We start from the raw sequence: 17,361 nt of genomic DNA on the forward strand, positions 1-17,361 counted from the left end.
CTCCCTGCCCTGCTGCTGAGACTGTGACCACACTGCCTGCCCTGCTGCTGAGACTGTGACCACACTGCCTGCCCTGCTGCTGAGACTGTGACCACACTGCCTGCCCTGCTGCTGAGACTGTGACCACACTGCCTGCCCTGCTGCCGCATATAAAGTATGTAGATGTATAAATAATGTATTGGTGTGTGTTTATATTTTCTTTATATGAACTCTGGAAGAAAGGAAAATAGATAAGGAAGGAAAGAAGGGACCTTCATGACCATAAGAGGAAGAAAGAAAGAAAGAAAGAAAGAAAGAAAGAAAGAAAGAAAGAAAGAAAGAAGAAAGAAAGAAAGAAAGAAAGAAAGAGAGAGAGAGAGAGAGGGGGGGGGAGAAAGAAGTCGAGAGATGGAAAAAGAAGTTGGATGGGCATGAGTGGAATAAGGGATCGAGAGGAGGAGAGGAGAGAGAAGGAAGGGAGAGAGGAAGTTGGATGAAAAAGAAAGAAAGAAAGAGAAAGAAAGAAAGAAAGAAAGAAAGAAAAGAAAGAAAGAAAAGAAAGAAAGAAGAAAGAAAGAAAAGAAAGAAAGAAAGAAAGAGAGGAAGGAAGGAAGGAAAGGAAGGAAGGAAGGAAGGAAGGAAGGAAGGAAGAGAGAAAGAGAGAGAGAGGGAGGAAGAAAGAAGTCGAGAGATGGAAAAAGAAGTTGGATGAGCATGAGTGGAATAAGGGATCGAGAGGAGGAGAGGAGAGAGAAGGAAGGGAGAGAGGAAGTTGGATGAAAAAGAAAGAAAGAAAGAGAGAACCCCGTCACAAAGAGACAGATGGAAGGAAGTGAACGAGACTTAAACAGATAGGGAAGAGACATCTTTAGAAATGTACAATTAAGGTTACGATTCTGGGCCAATTAGAACCAAACCTGAGAGTCCCCCCCCCCCCCCCCCCCATACACACATCACTAGACATAGATGGGCAGCATTTTGAGGAGCCCACCTAAGCTCTACATAAATTCCAGGCTTCTGCCCAGTCCATGGCTGTAGAGAAAGGTCCGGACTGTGCCCAGGGGTGCCTGGGACAGGGGAACTGTGAATAGGTGGACTGGTTGTGTGTAGCTGGGCCAGCAGCAGTGGGTGGGGAGTGTGCGCTCCTCTCCTCCCCCTCTGGAAGTGTAGGCATAGCTTGTGATAGGGTAATAGATTGCACTGCTGACTGACAGGAGGCGGCGAGGACTCAGTGACCCCCTTTGGAGGAAAGTGAGTGGAGTGGAGATCCCAGGGAAGCAGACAGAGGGTGACACCAATGGGACAGCAGGAGCCGCTTGTCTGGGATGTGATGTCTCCTGTGCAGGACTAGAGCAGCCCACCTTCCCCTGTGATCAGGTACTGTGCCGCTCCCTATCCCTCCCTACCTTCCAGGACCACTCACTCCCTCCCCCACCCCCTCCCGGACCGCCTGCCCGGCCTGTGTCAGCGCCTCTAATTGCCAAGATTGATCTGTGCTATTTACACGGCTGATTTTAATTGAAGGTTGGATTGTGCGGCAGCTCGCCCCCCTGGCCGGGCACATTGAGGTAATTGCGGCTAATTTGCTCCGCCAAAAGATGAATAGCCCGGCCTGGCCCGATTTGATTAAGTCCATTAATCTCTGATTACAGCGCTCAAGTGTCATTTGGCACCAGCAGGCCGGCAGCTCAGGTGCTCCTTGTCGCTGGAGAGCCCAGCAGGACCGGAGCCGGGGACCGGAGCCCAGGCGCAGCTCCACGTACGCTGCAGCTGGAGGATCCCAGCCAGAGCTCCGGATCACAGGACAGGAGGTTTCCCCACCGCCCCCCATGTCACCTGTCCTGCTGATCCCAACATGAAACTCAGCTACTTTCCTGGAACTTTTATTATGGAGAGAGAGAGAGAGAGAGAGAGAGAGAGAGAGAGAGAGAGAGAGAGAGAGAGAGAGAGAGAGAGAGAGAGAGAGAGAGAGAGAGAGAGAGAGAGAGAGAGAGAGAGAGAGAGAGAGAGAGAGAGAGAGAGAGAGAGAGAGAGAGACAATGTATATATATACACATCGATAGATAGTGAATATGTGTGTGTATACATATATTTTATTTTTTCTTTCACAAACTCTATCTAATTTTATATATATATAATTATATGTTGATATGATATCATTAGATAGATGGATAGATAGATAGATAGATAGATAGATAGATAGATAATAGATAGATAGATAGATAGATAGATAGATAGATAATAGATAGATAGATAGATAGATAGATAGATAGATAGATAGATAGATAGAAAGAAAGAAAGAAAGAAAAACAGAGATAGATAGATAGATAGATAGATAGATAGATAGATAGATAGATAGATAGTGAATATATATATATATATATATATCAGTATATGTTGATATGATATAGATATAGATAAATAGATTTACAATTATTCTCTTTTATTATTATTATTATTATTATTATTATTATTATTATTAATAAACAGTTTTTATAGAACACGAAACAGTTTGTGCTGCACTTTCAAAATTAAAGGGAGACGATACGGTTACAAGAGGGTGGGGTGGGGGGGGGGGCTTGCTCATGAGAGCTTACACTCTAAATATATCTATTTCTGAATTATATAGAAAGTATGTACACACACACATTCCCTGTGCCTATAGGAATGTGTATATGCCTCTTAGGTATGTATATACCCAGCGCCGATTCATGTGGATGACAATGTAGTTTGCCTGTCGTTTGGTCTTCAATACAAGATGACTTCAGGCAGAATTTCCTAGACCGGTATAAAGAGGTACCCAGACTGGGTGCAGTGGGGACTTTTCATGTTTTTTTGCTCCTTGTGTGGTTTATTGTAGAAGTTCAGATATCTTCTTATGTAATGGTGCAGGAATTTCCAGTTAGCAATGTGTGCAAAAGAAATGGGCAAAGTACATTGAATGTTTGTATGTGCGCTGTCCATTCAGCTCCACTCCATCTGTACACTATGGTAGATCGCTGTCCATTCAGCACCAGTCTATACACTATGGTAGATCGCTGTCCATTCAGCACCAGTCTATACACTATGGTAGATCGCTGTCCATTCAGCACCAGTCTATACATTATGGTAGATCACTGCGCACTAGTCTATGCATTATGGTAGGTCACTGCCCATTCAGCACCAGTCTATACATTATGGTAGATCACTGTCCATTCAGCACCAGTCTATACATTATGGTAGATCACTGCGCACCAGTCTATACATTATGGTAGATCACTGTCCATTCAGCACCAGTCTATACATTATGGTAGATCTCTGTCCATTCAGCACCAGTCTATACATTATGGTAGATCACTGTCCATTCAGCACCAGTCTATACATTATGGTAGATCATTGTCCATTCAGCACCAGTCTATACATTATGGTAGAATCTCTGTCCATTCAGCACCACACAGTCTATAAACTATGGTAAATCACTGTTCATTTACCACCTCTCCACCTTTGCACTAGAGTATCTTTCTATTTATACAGCACCATACAATCTATATAGTATTGTTGGTCTCTGTCCATTCAGCACCACACAGTACATAAAGTATGATAGGTCGCTGTCCATTCAGCACCAGAGTATATAATTTGTGGTGGGTCAATGTCCATTCAGCACCAGAGTATATAATTTGTGGTGGGTCAATGTCCATTCAGCACCAGAGTATATAATTTGTGGTGGGTCACTGTCCATTCAGCACCAGAGTATATAATCTGTGGTGGGTCGCTGTCCATTCAGCACCAGAATATATAATATATGGTGGGTCGCTGTCCATTCAGCACCACACAGTCCCTATTCTCCATATTGCAGAGCACTTTCAATACCACGGGCCCCAATATCCGAGCTGGCTGTCCATTCAGCACCATCCAGTCCCTCTATTCTGGCAGTCCCGCTGTATGGTTAGCACCATGCACTCTATATACATGTTACATGATATTTTCGGGACCACACCGTCCATAGACTTTACATCCCCTGCACTTTACACCATGCATCCTATACCGTGCAGACTGTAATTCACTGTCATTCACTTGATTGCTTCCCTGCTACATCATAGCTGATAATAATTATCATTTCTAGTGATTGCAGTATGTATTTAATATTACTAATACAACATGCCTACTACAGGTATCATAAATGGGAAACAAACTGACACTTTTAAACGTGTGTGTCTACATTTTATTCTTTAAGGTCTTTCTTGCTGTAAAAGGTATATTGTGCTGGATGCCATATATCCTAGATCATGCAGAGTCTGTGCATTGGAGGCTTATTTTGAACTTTTCCATCCATTCTGTACCTTTATAGCAATGTTACCACAATAACAACAATTTGTGGATAAATATATATTTGTTTTAAAGATGGAACTACGGGATATTATATGTTTAGAACTAATTTTCCTTATTTTTTTTATACTGCCATTTTAAAGTCCACTTGTATCATGTGCATTTCATGACAAGGTAAAAACAAAAAAAGTATAAAACACAAAAGTAAGAAAAAAAAGTATCAAACAAAAAGCATAAAAAAGAAAAGCAAAATGAAAAAATATAGTAAAAAAAAATGTCTGAAACTCCTTTAGAATCGACCTGGGCTTATTGAGAAAGTGGCTTCAATACTGTGTTATCCAGAACTAGGCAGTTTTTTTGTTTTGTTTTTTTTTTTGGGGGGGGGGTGGATTTGCAATATTTGAATATATATGATTAAAAAGATATTCCCAGATGCTCTGAACTAATTGTGAAAATGACATTAAAAGGGAGAGTACAGGAACTTTCAGAGTGAACTCCTCTCTCCTGTCTAATTGATGATGCTCCTAAATGCAGGAAGTTCTGGGCACACCTATCAATAATACATATCTTTCTGTAGGGAAATACTGAAGCCAACAAGGAGTGTTCCTTTAAGAGGGCAAAGCCATGGACTTGAGTCTATCGCAAAGTGGCCAGTTCGGGGTGGGGAGAGTGTTGTGAGAAGAATGTGTAAGTACATCTCACAAAATACACAAGGAAAACTCTACAGTGAATTCAAAGCAGTCATTAGTAGTCAGCTTTAAGTGATTGTGAACAGTAAGTAAGGAACTCTCTTGATTGTAATACTCGCTGCAAAGCAATAATATCCCAGTAGGTGGTCATCAGTAATGATAGATGTTTGTTTATAATGTCAGCTTTGGAGCTGCTTTTGGAAAGCAAATGATGCTTTTTTTTTTTTCCTCTTCCCCCATCTTACTGCAATAGTCTGTAATTTGTTCAGGCGCAACGTGCACCTATCAACAAATAAATCCAATATTTCCTCTTCAAAGCTCTCAATCCAACTTAGTAATTAACTTTGTATTGTAGCAAATCCAAGAATAAGCATCTGTCTTCTTAATTGTTACTTAGTAACTCTCGTTTCCTGGTAGAAACTCTGTTGTATCTTCATTATTAACTTTTTTTTTCTTATTCTTTTTTTTTAATCAAATACCACTCTTAGAGATCTCTGCTAACAAAACAAAAAAATGTACCCCTTGTGTACGATTTCAAATATTGTATAGCCTTTTAAAACTGTAAGAATTTAAAGGATGAAAAAGTGTTGTGGGGTGTTTATTACATATCTCCAAAACAAAACCTGTCACCACTGGAAGCAATTCCATTCTTCTGGGTCTATAAAAACACCCCAATTTGAGCACTTCATATGAAAAGAAATACATTCATTGAAATCTTTTAAAATGAGGAATCGGAATAGGTTCCTTTGGGTGGAATCCCAGTTCTGGAATCGGTCATGCAAATTGAGATGGTTTAGGGGAACCAGGCAAAGGCTCTGGTTTGGGGGTCGATGGGAGATTCCAAGTGTTTAGATGCCCTCCTCAGCTTTGCTTTTGTTAAAACTGACCAGGGGTTATTGAAAGTGACAGACAAACCCTCAAGTGCTGTGTTTAAATGAGTCCAAGGCTTTTCCAGATGGGACCATCTCAATTGCAAATATCCTGCATTGTAAAGGACAGACATTGAATACCCTGTTACAAGCACAATATAATTAAAAGCACAAAAAAAAGAGACAACCCAACTAGAATCAACGTAATTGGGTAATTTTGGATCACTTAACCTGCAAGGTGCCTGGGACATAAAATAAAAAAAATAACCATTAAGCCTTTCCATAGAGTTCAGTGGAACTCTGGGTCAAGAGATCCCTTTAGTATGTGCGAGTGTTTATGTTATTTAATATTACTATTACTCTACTACCCCTAATAATAATACTAATAATAATATAATACTACTTCTGCTGCTGCTTCTACTACCCCTAATAATAATAATAATAATAATATAATACTACTTCTGCTGATGCTACTACTACCCCTAATAATAATACTAATAATAATAATAATATAATACTACTTCTGCTGATGCTACTACTACCCCTAATAATAATACTAATATTAATAATAATATATAATACTACTTCTGCTGATGCTACTACTACCCCTAATAATAATAATACTAATAATAATATAATACTACTTCTGCTGCTGCTTCTTCTACCCCTTATAATAATAATAATAATAATAATATAATAGTACTTCTGCTGCTGCTTCTTCTACCCCTTATAATAATAATAATAATAATAATAATAATAATAATATAATACTACTTCTGCTGCTGCTTCTTCTACCCCTTATAATAATAATAATAATAATATGATACTACTTCTGCTGCTGCTACTACTACCCCTAATAATAATAATAAATATAATACTACTTCTGCTGCTGCTGCTACTACTACCCCTAATAATAATAATAATAATAATATACTACTTCTGCTGCTTCTACTACCCCTAATAGAAAATAATAATAATAATATAATACTACTTCTGCTGCTGCTGCTTCTACTACCCCTAATAATAATAATAATAATAATAATATAATACTACTTCTGCTGCTACTACTACTTCTTCTAATAATAAATATAATATAATACTACTTTTGCTGCTGCTGCTACTACCCCTAATAATAATAATATTAATAATAATATAATACTACTTCTGCTACTAGTGCTACTACTAATAATATTAATAATATAATATACTGCTGCTGCTGCTACTACTAATAATAACAATAATATTCATATAAATAATAATAATGGATGGCCTGATGTCTTTATTCAACTTTACCAACTACAGTATGTAACTATGTAATCAGCAGCAGCAGCATGTACTGCTACTACTAATACTACTACTGATAATAATAGTAGTAATAATGATTATTATTATTATTTTAAATAATAATAGTGAGTGGACTGGTGTCATTATTCAACCTCACCAGCTACAGTAGGTAACAATGTAATAATAGTCATGAAAATAATAATGATCATCATATTAATGTACTGCTACTGATAATAATAATACACTGCTACTACTACTACTACTACAGTAATAAAATATTATTAATGGATGGACTGGTGTCTTTATTCAACCTTACCAACTGCAGTATATAACTAGGTAATAATATTATGATGATAATAATAATAATAATAATAATCACCATCATCATAATAATGTACTACTACTAATAAAATGTAAATACACTACTACAATAATAATATTAATATAAATATTAATAATGGATGGACTGGTGTCTTTATTAAACCTTACCAACTGCAGTATGTAACTAGATAATAATAGTAATGATAATCATCCTCATCATAATGTACTACTACTGCTGATAATAATAGTGATAATAATAATAGTAGTAATAATAATAATATTCTACTGCTATAATAATATTAATATATACATTATAATGGATGGACTGGTGTCTTTATTCAACCTTACCAACTGCAGTATGTAACTAGATAATAATAGTAATGATAATCATCCTCATCATGATGTACTACTACTGCTGATAATAATAGTAATGATAGTAGTAATAATAATAATAATATTCTACTGCTATAATAATATTAATATATAAATTATAATGGGTGGACTGGTGTCCTTATTCAACCTTTCCAACTAATGCATGTACCTATGTAATAATTGTAATAATAATCATATCATAATAATAATTATGTTTCAAACTACACACAAAGAAAAAAAACCATCCTCAGTCCAATCACAATTTTAAGTGCCCTTATCTCTCACTATGGTCACCTACAACTTTTAAATTAAATACTACAATATATGGTGGTTTGAGAAATGTAATAATATATAATAGCTACGGCACGGCATAAAAAAAGGCTGCGTGGTAGTTTTGAGGGCACCCAACCCTGTTCCAGCAATGAAGCGATTAATCAGCGCGTACAAAATCCTCGAGTTACTTTACCTGAGCCAAAAAAATTGCAAACAGGCGCCCAGGAATACCTGGAGCTGCTTCTCTCTTTTTGGCCAGTGCCCACTGCTTCCAACCTGGGTCTGGCAATGTTCCAGGAGCTATTCGTTTTGGGAAGTTGAATTACACCTTGATTACATTTATTTTAACCTAAATGATGCCAACATATTAAATGATAGCTCAAAAGGGGGAGGATTATTGATGGTCTGCAGGATAAAAGGCAAGTTTGCGATCTATCAATTAACTCTGGAAGTCTGAACTGTTTGTGTTCTTGAAAGGTCTTTCAAATCTGCCTTTATTTATAAGACTTGCATTCAAGGATGTTGATGTTTTCTGTGGGTTTTTTTTTTTTTTGTCTTTGTTTTTGGTTTAGTTTTTTGTTTTTTTGTTTGTGTGTTTTTTTTTCAACCATGAAAAACAGCTTATTTTTCTTCTATCAGAATAATCAGAAATTAAAATATTTGTCTAATTGGTTGTTTGCTGCAAAGTTCAAACATAACAATTCTATGCCATGTCAACTTTCTGCCAGTGTTGTTCTGATAGGATCCAAAACCGGAATACAATTTGTGATTATCACTTGTAATACTGAGATACTACTTTACTTTTTTTGCCCTATTTGTTTCTATGGGTTCCATAAAATGTTCAGGAGTATTTCTCAAACGCCTGCTACCACCTATGGGGATCATTTCTACCAACATTTATAGGTAAAGTTGATCCAGGGAATATCCGATTGCCTCTCGGGGGATCAGGAAGGAATTTTTTTCCCCTGCAGGAGCAAATTGGATCATGCTTTGCTGGGTTTTTTTGCCTTCCTCTGGATCAACTGTGAGTGTAGGATTATAACTTTTTTTTTTTTATGTTTGAACTGGATGGACTTTTGTCTTTTTTTCAGCCAGACTAACTATGTAATTATATGTAACTATGTAACATAAAAATAGGTCCTGGTTTATTTTCATCAAACAAGAACCAAACCAATTCTTTCCAACCATCTGCTAAAAATAAATGTTAGCCTGTTAAAGCAAGATCATGTTCATTGTGTTTGAATGTGACATTCACCAAATATTCATTGCAAGTAAATAAATGAATCATTTAAAACACATGCACCAGGAAGATTCACCCACAGTGAATGTTTGGTAATTGCTACGTTATTCTATCGCCCACAGTGAATGTTTTCCAGTTGTAACATTTATTCAATTAATGCAATTTTTAATAGGCTGAACACAAGATAAAGGATCTTTTTTTTCAGCCATGTGACGGTAATTTTCAAATCTCTGTAGACCCACCTTAAAATAAATCACTTTTTTTTTAAATAAGGATCCTTATGCTGTTTCAGCTTTGTGAATTCTGCCTATTATTACTTTTTTATGTTTATCTGTAACATGATCTCACGTGGTTTGTGGTTATGGCGACATATAGGACTCACTTTTTTTTTTTTTTTAGACCAGTGCTCATTTTTCATTATTTTCCTGGTGATAACAGGATAAAGTGGTCGCAGTTTTGAGAGGGACTTGTCTTAATGTGTCCCAGCTGACATATATTGTGGGTCATTTGTCACACTCCTGGGGCTACAAGACCAGATCATATGTTTTTTGTTGCCAATAAACGCAGCCAGATTTATCAAATCAACACATTTCCCATAGGTCCCGAGAACAGATGATTTAGTTAGTTAACCTAAGTCCTTCCACCTAGCTGGATGCTATGCAGCAAAAAAGATGATATTTATTATAGGAATCTGCTGCATCTATTGCCTTGATGTGTGCCAATGCTATGTCCTAGGATGCCTGCAACTGGAAATTTCGGTATTTTAATATCATCTCCCAGGTGTGCAATGTAAAGTACAAAAAAATCAGTAGTACAATTATTAGTTATAAGCAAATGTATGTAAATCTTGGTGTTCAATTTATATATATTGTGTGTGTGTATAGAGAGAGAGATGTGAGATGTATAGATACAGTAGATAGATAGATAGATAGATAGATAGATAGATAGATAGATAGATAGATAGAGAGGGAGAGAGGGAGAGAGGGAGAGATAAACCCCATCAGTACCTTCAGTTTCTTTATATACAGTATATATGTATATATATATATATATATATATATATATATATACAGTATATATACAGAATATATATACAGAGAGATGTGAGATGTATAGATACAGTAGATAGATAGATAGATAGATAGATAGATAGATAGATAGATAGATAGACATCATTAGTACCTTCAGTTTCTTTATATATATATCATATACATATATAGTGTGTGTAGATAGACACAGATCTTATACATATAGAATGTGTTGGTGTGTGTATATGTATATATACAGAGAGAGAGAAGAAGAAGATGATAGATAGATAGATAGATAGATAGATAGATAGATAGATAGATAGATAGATAGATTTATAGATACAGGTAGATAGACTGATGGATGGCTAGATAGAATCCCAAAAATGTTCCTTCACTATATATATATATATATATATATATATATAACTAGATTTATCATATACACATATAATGTGTGTGTGTGTAGATTGGATAGAGAGATAGAATCCTATAAAGATTCCTTCAGTATATATATATATAGATAGACAGATAGATAGACAGATAGATAGATAGATAGATAGATAGATAGATAGATAGATAGATACATTGATTGATTTAACATACATATCATTTATGTAAACACAATCAGTACCTCAGTACCTTCATTTTCTTGTAGGAGTGCCTGGACATGCAGCAATCAAGATTAGTAACATAAAATCTGCTGTCAAGTTCATACTTGGGGGCAGCGCTGTGAAACCTGCAACGCTGCACGACTCCATGTAACTCCTGCCCAGGCCCTTTGAGTTTCTACTGTTCATTACTCAGCAATGAAAGCAATTGTTTAAAAAATTAAGAGTGATTTGTGGAGGATCTACCCCCCCCCCCCCACACACACACACACACACACTACCAAGCAGTGCCCTCAGTAGATTTCTCAATAGAATTACTAAATGTATCCAAAAGAAGAAAAAAGATGATGAGACATACTCTACATAGAAAAGGATTGAATAAATAAACAATAAAGATCATGAGGGGAGATTTACTAAAACTGGAGCACTCAGAATCTGGTGCAGCTGTGTAGCCAATCAGTTCCTAGCTTCAGCTTGTTCAATTAAGCTTTGACAATAAAACCTGGAAGCTGATTGGTTACTCTGCAGAGCTGCACCAGTTTTAGCAAATCTCCCCTCATGATCTTTATTGTTTATTTATTTATTCAATCCTTTTCTATGTAGTATGTCTCATCATCTCTTTTTTTTTTCTTCTTTTGGATACATTTAATATAACATTTTGTCCCTTTAATAAACTGTACCTGCATTATCATGGTTTATCTTTTCTCCATACATCATGGTGATATTTCTCTATTGCTGGGGAAAAGTGTAAGCATGTAGATGTGTAGATATATAACAATTATTTTTTTTTTATTATTATTTATTATTATTATACAGGATTTATATGGCGCCAACAGTTTGCTCAGCGCTTTACAATATAACGGGAGACAATACAGTTCAATACAAGAGGGATAGGAGGGCCCTGATCCTGGGAGTTTACAATCTAAGAGGATTAAATCACATTCTTAGAAATAAATACATTTTTTCTCTCTATTATATATCTTAAGATATATATTCTACTCTTTAAAAAATTATATATATATCTATATATAAATATACCAATTTTAATCACCTTATTGCAGTCTGCTTTTCACAGTCTCATCCTACCTGCTTCAGAATAATCTGTTAAAAAAAGAAATGTGGGGGAAGGGGGAAGGGGGGGGGGGGATTAAGATATCTAAATATGCCCTATATAGCAGATCCTAAAAGGAGGTCCCTGGGTGAGGAAGGGTTAATTGCAGGGAGGTGACGTCACCTTTGAGGTCCAGCAGAGCTGTAGATAGGGAGAGGATGAGGAGGCTGCAGAGGATGTGAGGCTGGGCTGTGTGGTGAAGCACACAGGGGGCTGGAAAAGCACTTCTCACCTTCCAGCCTGTCTGTGGCTAATAGAGACGAGATGCTGCAAGTGTCTTCTTAACCCACACTGAGCACAAGGACTGCCGGCACCCCTCTCACCGCAAGATGTGCACAGGAGCCCTATAGACACAGCTTCCCTCCACTTCTTCTAGGTATTCCTTCCACATCTTACCTCTCCTTCCTCCCAACTGTCATTTATTTACTTGTTGTGTGCTAGGCTATCGTTTTATTTATTGCAAACTGCAATTTCATCATTGCAGACGGTCCTTTCGTGGTGCAAGTGCTTCCTTTTCCTTTATAAATGCATTGTCGGGTTGCAAAAGAGTTCATTTGATAGTATTTTAGGTTTGTTTAAATTTACATGTATTATTGTATACTGTTATTTTATTTCGTTTTGTTTTTCTTAATAACTTGTACTATTTATTTATAGTTCTATTTTATTTTATTATGATATCTTTGTAATTTTTTTTGGTTTTACTTTTATTAGCTATATTATTATTATTACTAAAATATCTGTTACTTTTTTATATTACTTATTACTATTTTTATATGACATTACTATTACGATCTATTTCTAACCCCTATTCTATTGATCTATGAACCCCTGTAAGTCACTTTTGCTGAATCCGTTCCTCAGAACCCACATGTCAAATTATTATTTTTTTTCTCCATACAGGAGAGGCAAAGAATATTACATATAACCCTGCAGGGCTGCCGCATAGTACATAGTTATTGCCCATTTGCGTCTATAAATGCGCTTCGATCATTAAAAGGCAGGCGACATGTAGATATGGCATCTTTTGGATAATGTAGATGCAGTAACTGATGGAAGGGGTGGGCAGAAGAAAAAAACAAAACACAAACCCCAAATTCTTATGTTCTACTTTTTTCTTTTTCTTTTTTATATAAAATTATATTATTTTTTTTTCATATAAAAAATAATTGAAATAAATGCAGTTATAACTTAAAAAACAAAACAAATAGTCCATATAACATATATATATAAATAAATAAATAAATATATATATATATATATATATATATATATAATAACTTTTAAAAAGCCAGACGTCCACAGCTATATCTATCTATCTATCTATCTATCTATCTAATTATGCATAATGTACATTCCGCTCTGAATATTGGCAAAAAATATTAATATTTTATATATACATTTAGTTATAACTTAACAAAGCACAAAGTCCATATATATATATATATATATATATATATATATATATAACTTTAAAAAAGCCAAAAGTTCACAGCTCTATCTATCTATCTATCTATCTATCTAATATTATGCATAATGTCCATTCCTCTTTAAATATTGGCAAAAAAAATAGAAAATAGATAGATATAGCTTTGAGCTTTTTTAAATATATATATATATATATATATATATATATATATGGACTTTGTTCTTTTTTTTAAGTTGTAACTAAATGTATATATAAAATATTAATATTTTTTGCCAATATTCAGAGAGGAATGTACATTATGCATAATATTAGATATATATAATAGATAGATAGATAGATAGATAGATAGATAGATAGATAGATAGATAGATAGATAGATATGGATGGGTAGATTAGTAATTTTTTTTCTTTTAATGGTGAAAGTATTGTTTGTGTTAAGTGACCCAACAGACAACATTTAAATACACATTTTAAACATCTACTTTATGTTTATTTTATTTTTTCTTTAATAAATGTATTTATGAATAAATTAACGTCTGTAAAAATTAGCTATGGATAAATTAATTCATCATTAATCAAGGGACTGTACAGTAGTAAAATAGATAGCTACAGCCTAGTTCTCCAACATATTAAAAGGTCATTGTTTAGTTGACATGTGAAAGGAGTGTTGGGGAGATGGATTGTGGCATTTGTGTGATCTCATCATCTAAGATCTGTCTCATTCATGGCTGCCTCATCTTGTGTTTAATGAGAACAGTTCTGGGTTACATGCAGTCTTGCAGAGTAAAGAGGTTAATTGTGTTTTAATTAATAGTTACATTATGGACAAGCTTGCTTTGTAAACAGAACACCCTGTAGCAAAGCATACATCACCTATTGTTTGCACATGCAGATGCCTTCCCAGTCACATCTACACACAATTTGTTACTTAGTAGGCAGCAATTGCACAATTAAGAAACACTTAAAATGGGCAATTTTTCTAATGACTGCGCTGTATCACGGCTGAGCTAGGTACATTGTTAAGGATTCAAATTGATAAGATTTAGCTGAATACATTTGTAAATCTTAATAAAAAATATTGCAGCGTTGATTTGGGTGTATAGCCCAATTTACTTCAGCTAACAACATATATTCTATTTAAATTTTAAATTAACATAAATACAATATTTAGTAATTTTTATATCTTATATTATTAAGACCATCCTTATTATTACCTGTCCTCAAGTCCCACCAACAGATTACAAAGGAAGCCCGTGCAGCATCATACTGAGAACCTAAGCCCTCCACCTTTACATATGTGAAGTTGCTTGTAGCACATGCACTGATGGGCCTTTTTTGGATCATTTTGGGATGTACTGGCATAAGGTTGCTTAGACGTTTTACTTTTTTGTAAATACATTTTGCAAACTCAACTCATGAAACTTGCAGACCTAAAAGTATGGAGAACCACAGCCCTCTGAATTGGCTCCTTGTTATTTTACCTCTTTATTCTCACAATTGAGTTGTAATTAAAAGAGTGAATTAAAGTGATTTACTTGTATTTCCATTTAAACCTTATTCATAATATATGTATTTTTTTTCTTTTATTTTAGGCAACTACCACACCAAAGACATTCCTTCTACTGACGTCTACAGAGATGGCTACCAGCCCACTAACAGTTGCTAACGACATTCTCCTGGCTACCCCACCAACTAGCTATCAACAAGACACCATTGGCCAGTCCAGGGTCGGTCACCCCAACATGAAGCCTAACCAAGTCAGCCAGGTCATTCTGTATGGCATCCCGATTGTATCTCTGGTCATTGACGGCCAGGAGAGGTTGTGTCTCGCCCAAATTTCCAACACCCTCTTAAAGAACTATAGCTACAATGAGATCCATAACAGACGGGTAGCACTTGGTATCACGTGTGTGCAGTGCACCCCAGTGCAACTGGAAATATTGAGGAGGGCAGGAGCAATGCCTATCTCTTCAAGAAGATGTGGTATGATCACCAAGAGGGAGGCTGAGAGACTTTGTAAATCCTTCCTAGGAGAAAACAGGCCTCCGAAACTGCCAGATAACTTTGCATTCGATGTGACTCATGAATGTGCTTGGGGATGCAGAGGGAGCTTCATCCCAGCAAGGTACAACAGCTCACGGGCGAAGTGTATCAAATGCACCTACTGCAACATGTACTTCTCTCCCAATAAGTTTATCTTCCACTCACATCGAACTCCAGAGGCTAAATACACCCAGCCAGATGCTGCCAACTTTAACTCTTGGAGAAGACACTTAAAACTGACAGAGAAGACTCCGCAAGATGAAATTATGTTTGCCTGGGAGGATGTGAAAGCCATGTTTAATGGGGGAAGCCGGAAAAGAGCTCTAAGTCATGGGCAGTGCCATTCATTGAACTCTGTAAAGGCACCTAATGGAGTCCTGTCACATATGATTGGGCAAGAACTTAACCAGAAGAGGCCACGGTTTGAAGAGGAGGAAGAGATCGAGTCCACCAACATCACAAACAAGGCTCCAAGAAGTTACCCTGTCATTCCTGTGCCCAGCAAAGGGTTTGGCATGTTGCAAAAGTTTCAAGCTAGTACTCTTTTTCCAAGTCCCTACACCTTTCCTGCCTTTGGCTTGTGTCAGAAGAAAGATGACAGTGACACTGTTAATGGTCAGAAGACCAGTGCCCTATCTGGTCTTTTCTGGCCTGGGAGAAAAGATGCATTCTATCCCCCTTTTTGTATGTTTTGGCCACCTAGAACCCCTGGTGGCCTTCCAGTTCCTACTTATCTCCAGCCTCAGCCTAGCGCCCTTACATCTATCACAGATAACCCTACTTTGAGACAAGCCTTCCTTGAGCTAGCTGACCAAAGTGATGGCAGCAGTCTCAGCACAACTGGGGACAGTCTTTTTGAAACAGAGTGTTCCAGCTCTCCAGTATCCAGTGACATTAGGCCTTCCTCTGAAACCAGGACCAATGTATTGGACGTTCCCCCTTTCCCCATCCGGAAACAAAGTTACCACTCAGCCTTCAGGCCAGTGGTCAAAGACACAGATAGCATTGCCAAACTGCATGGCAACCTTGAGGACTTCCCTGGCGATCGGCACATCTCGCCTGGGACCAGCTGCAGTTACCAAAGCGACAGCTCAGACTCGGACGAAGAGCAGGAAGTGGATGTGGAAACCAACAAGCAGCCCGGTGAGGAGGAAGAGGAGAGCCTAAGTAGCCAGTTCCTCCAAAGCAGAGGCCTGGTGGAGAGCAATGAGAAAACGTGCAAGGACAGGTCCGCTTTCTCTGGTTCCAGGAATGAAACCCAGGCTGAGAAACTGGAAAGCGTAGAGCATCCTTCTTCCACTCCAAAAGACTCGAGCCCCCGTCATACATCACTGGAGGAGCCCTGCTACAAAGAAGTAAATATCACCCCGCCGGGCTGCTGAGCTAATTATTATTATTTAAATGCAGCTTTAGGCTGAACGGGTTATGTATGCATAATAAGATTGATAACTAGATGCCCTAAAGAAATGAAATCTTCAATGTGTTTAGCTTTTTAACACAATGCCACAGAGAGCAATGTTTTACATGCAAATAGGCCCCTTTCTTCTTGATGGAGGTGTGCGAGCTTTTTCCTAGTCCCATATGGTATATTCTATATACTGTGGAGCCATATAGAGAGAGTGTTGATAATTACAGTCATTGAACAACAAGCTCTTAATAGACCCGAATGTTTCTGTAGAAAAACAGGTGTGTATAATATGTGGTTTCATATGTCTCTTTAAATAGTCATTTATACATTTGATATATTGTAATGTATGCAGCCAATTCTGTGCATATAGCATACATATTGTGTTTCTTTATTGTAGACACAAAA

At 36.7% G+C, this 17,361-nt stretch overlaps 1 protein-coding gene across 3 annotated transcripts in view; it reads left to right on the plus strand.

Moving 5' to 3' along the window:
* The first annotated feature begins 1,162 nt into the window (after window positions 1-1,162).
* SKOR2 (SKI family transcriptional corepressor 2) overlaps window positions 1,163-17,361 on the plus strand; it is an 80,827-nt gene continuing 64,628 nt past the window's right edge. For 2 of the 3 annotated variants that reach the window (XM_089681589.1, XM_089681591.1), the window contains exons 1-3: window positions 1,163-1,356; window positions 15,098-16,903; window positions 17,354-17,361. The exon at window positions 17,354-17,361 is cut by the window's right edge and continues 50 nt beyond it. In XM_089681589.1, the coding sequence (XP_089537715.1) occupies window positions 15,143-16,903; window positions 17,354-17,361 (1,769 nt within the window). In that variant the 5' untranslated portion in view covers window positions 1,163-1,356; window positions 15,098-15,142. Of the gene's footprint in view, window positions 1,357-12,262; window positions 12,456-15,097; window positions 16,904-17,353 lie in introns of those variants that run through there. The other variant, XM_089681590.1, reaches the window with a different exon arrangement.

The sequence above is a fragment of the Staurois parvus genome, unplaced genomic scaffold (assembly GCF_062004578.1).
Source record: "Staurois parvus isolate SC_StPar_1 unplaced genomic scaffold, SC_StPar_1.0 ptg000272l, whole genome shotgun sequence".
In the NCBI taxonomy this organism is placed as follows: domain Eukaryota; kingdom Metazoa; phylum Chordata; class Amphibia; order Anura; family Ranidae; genus Staurois; species Staurois parvus.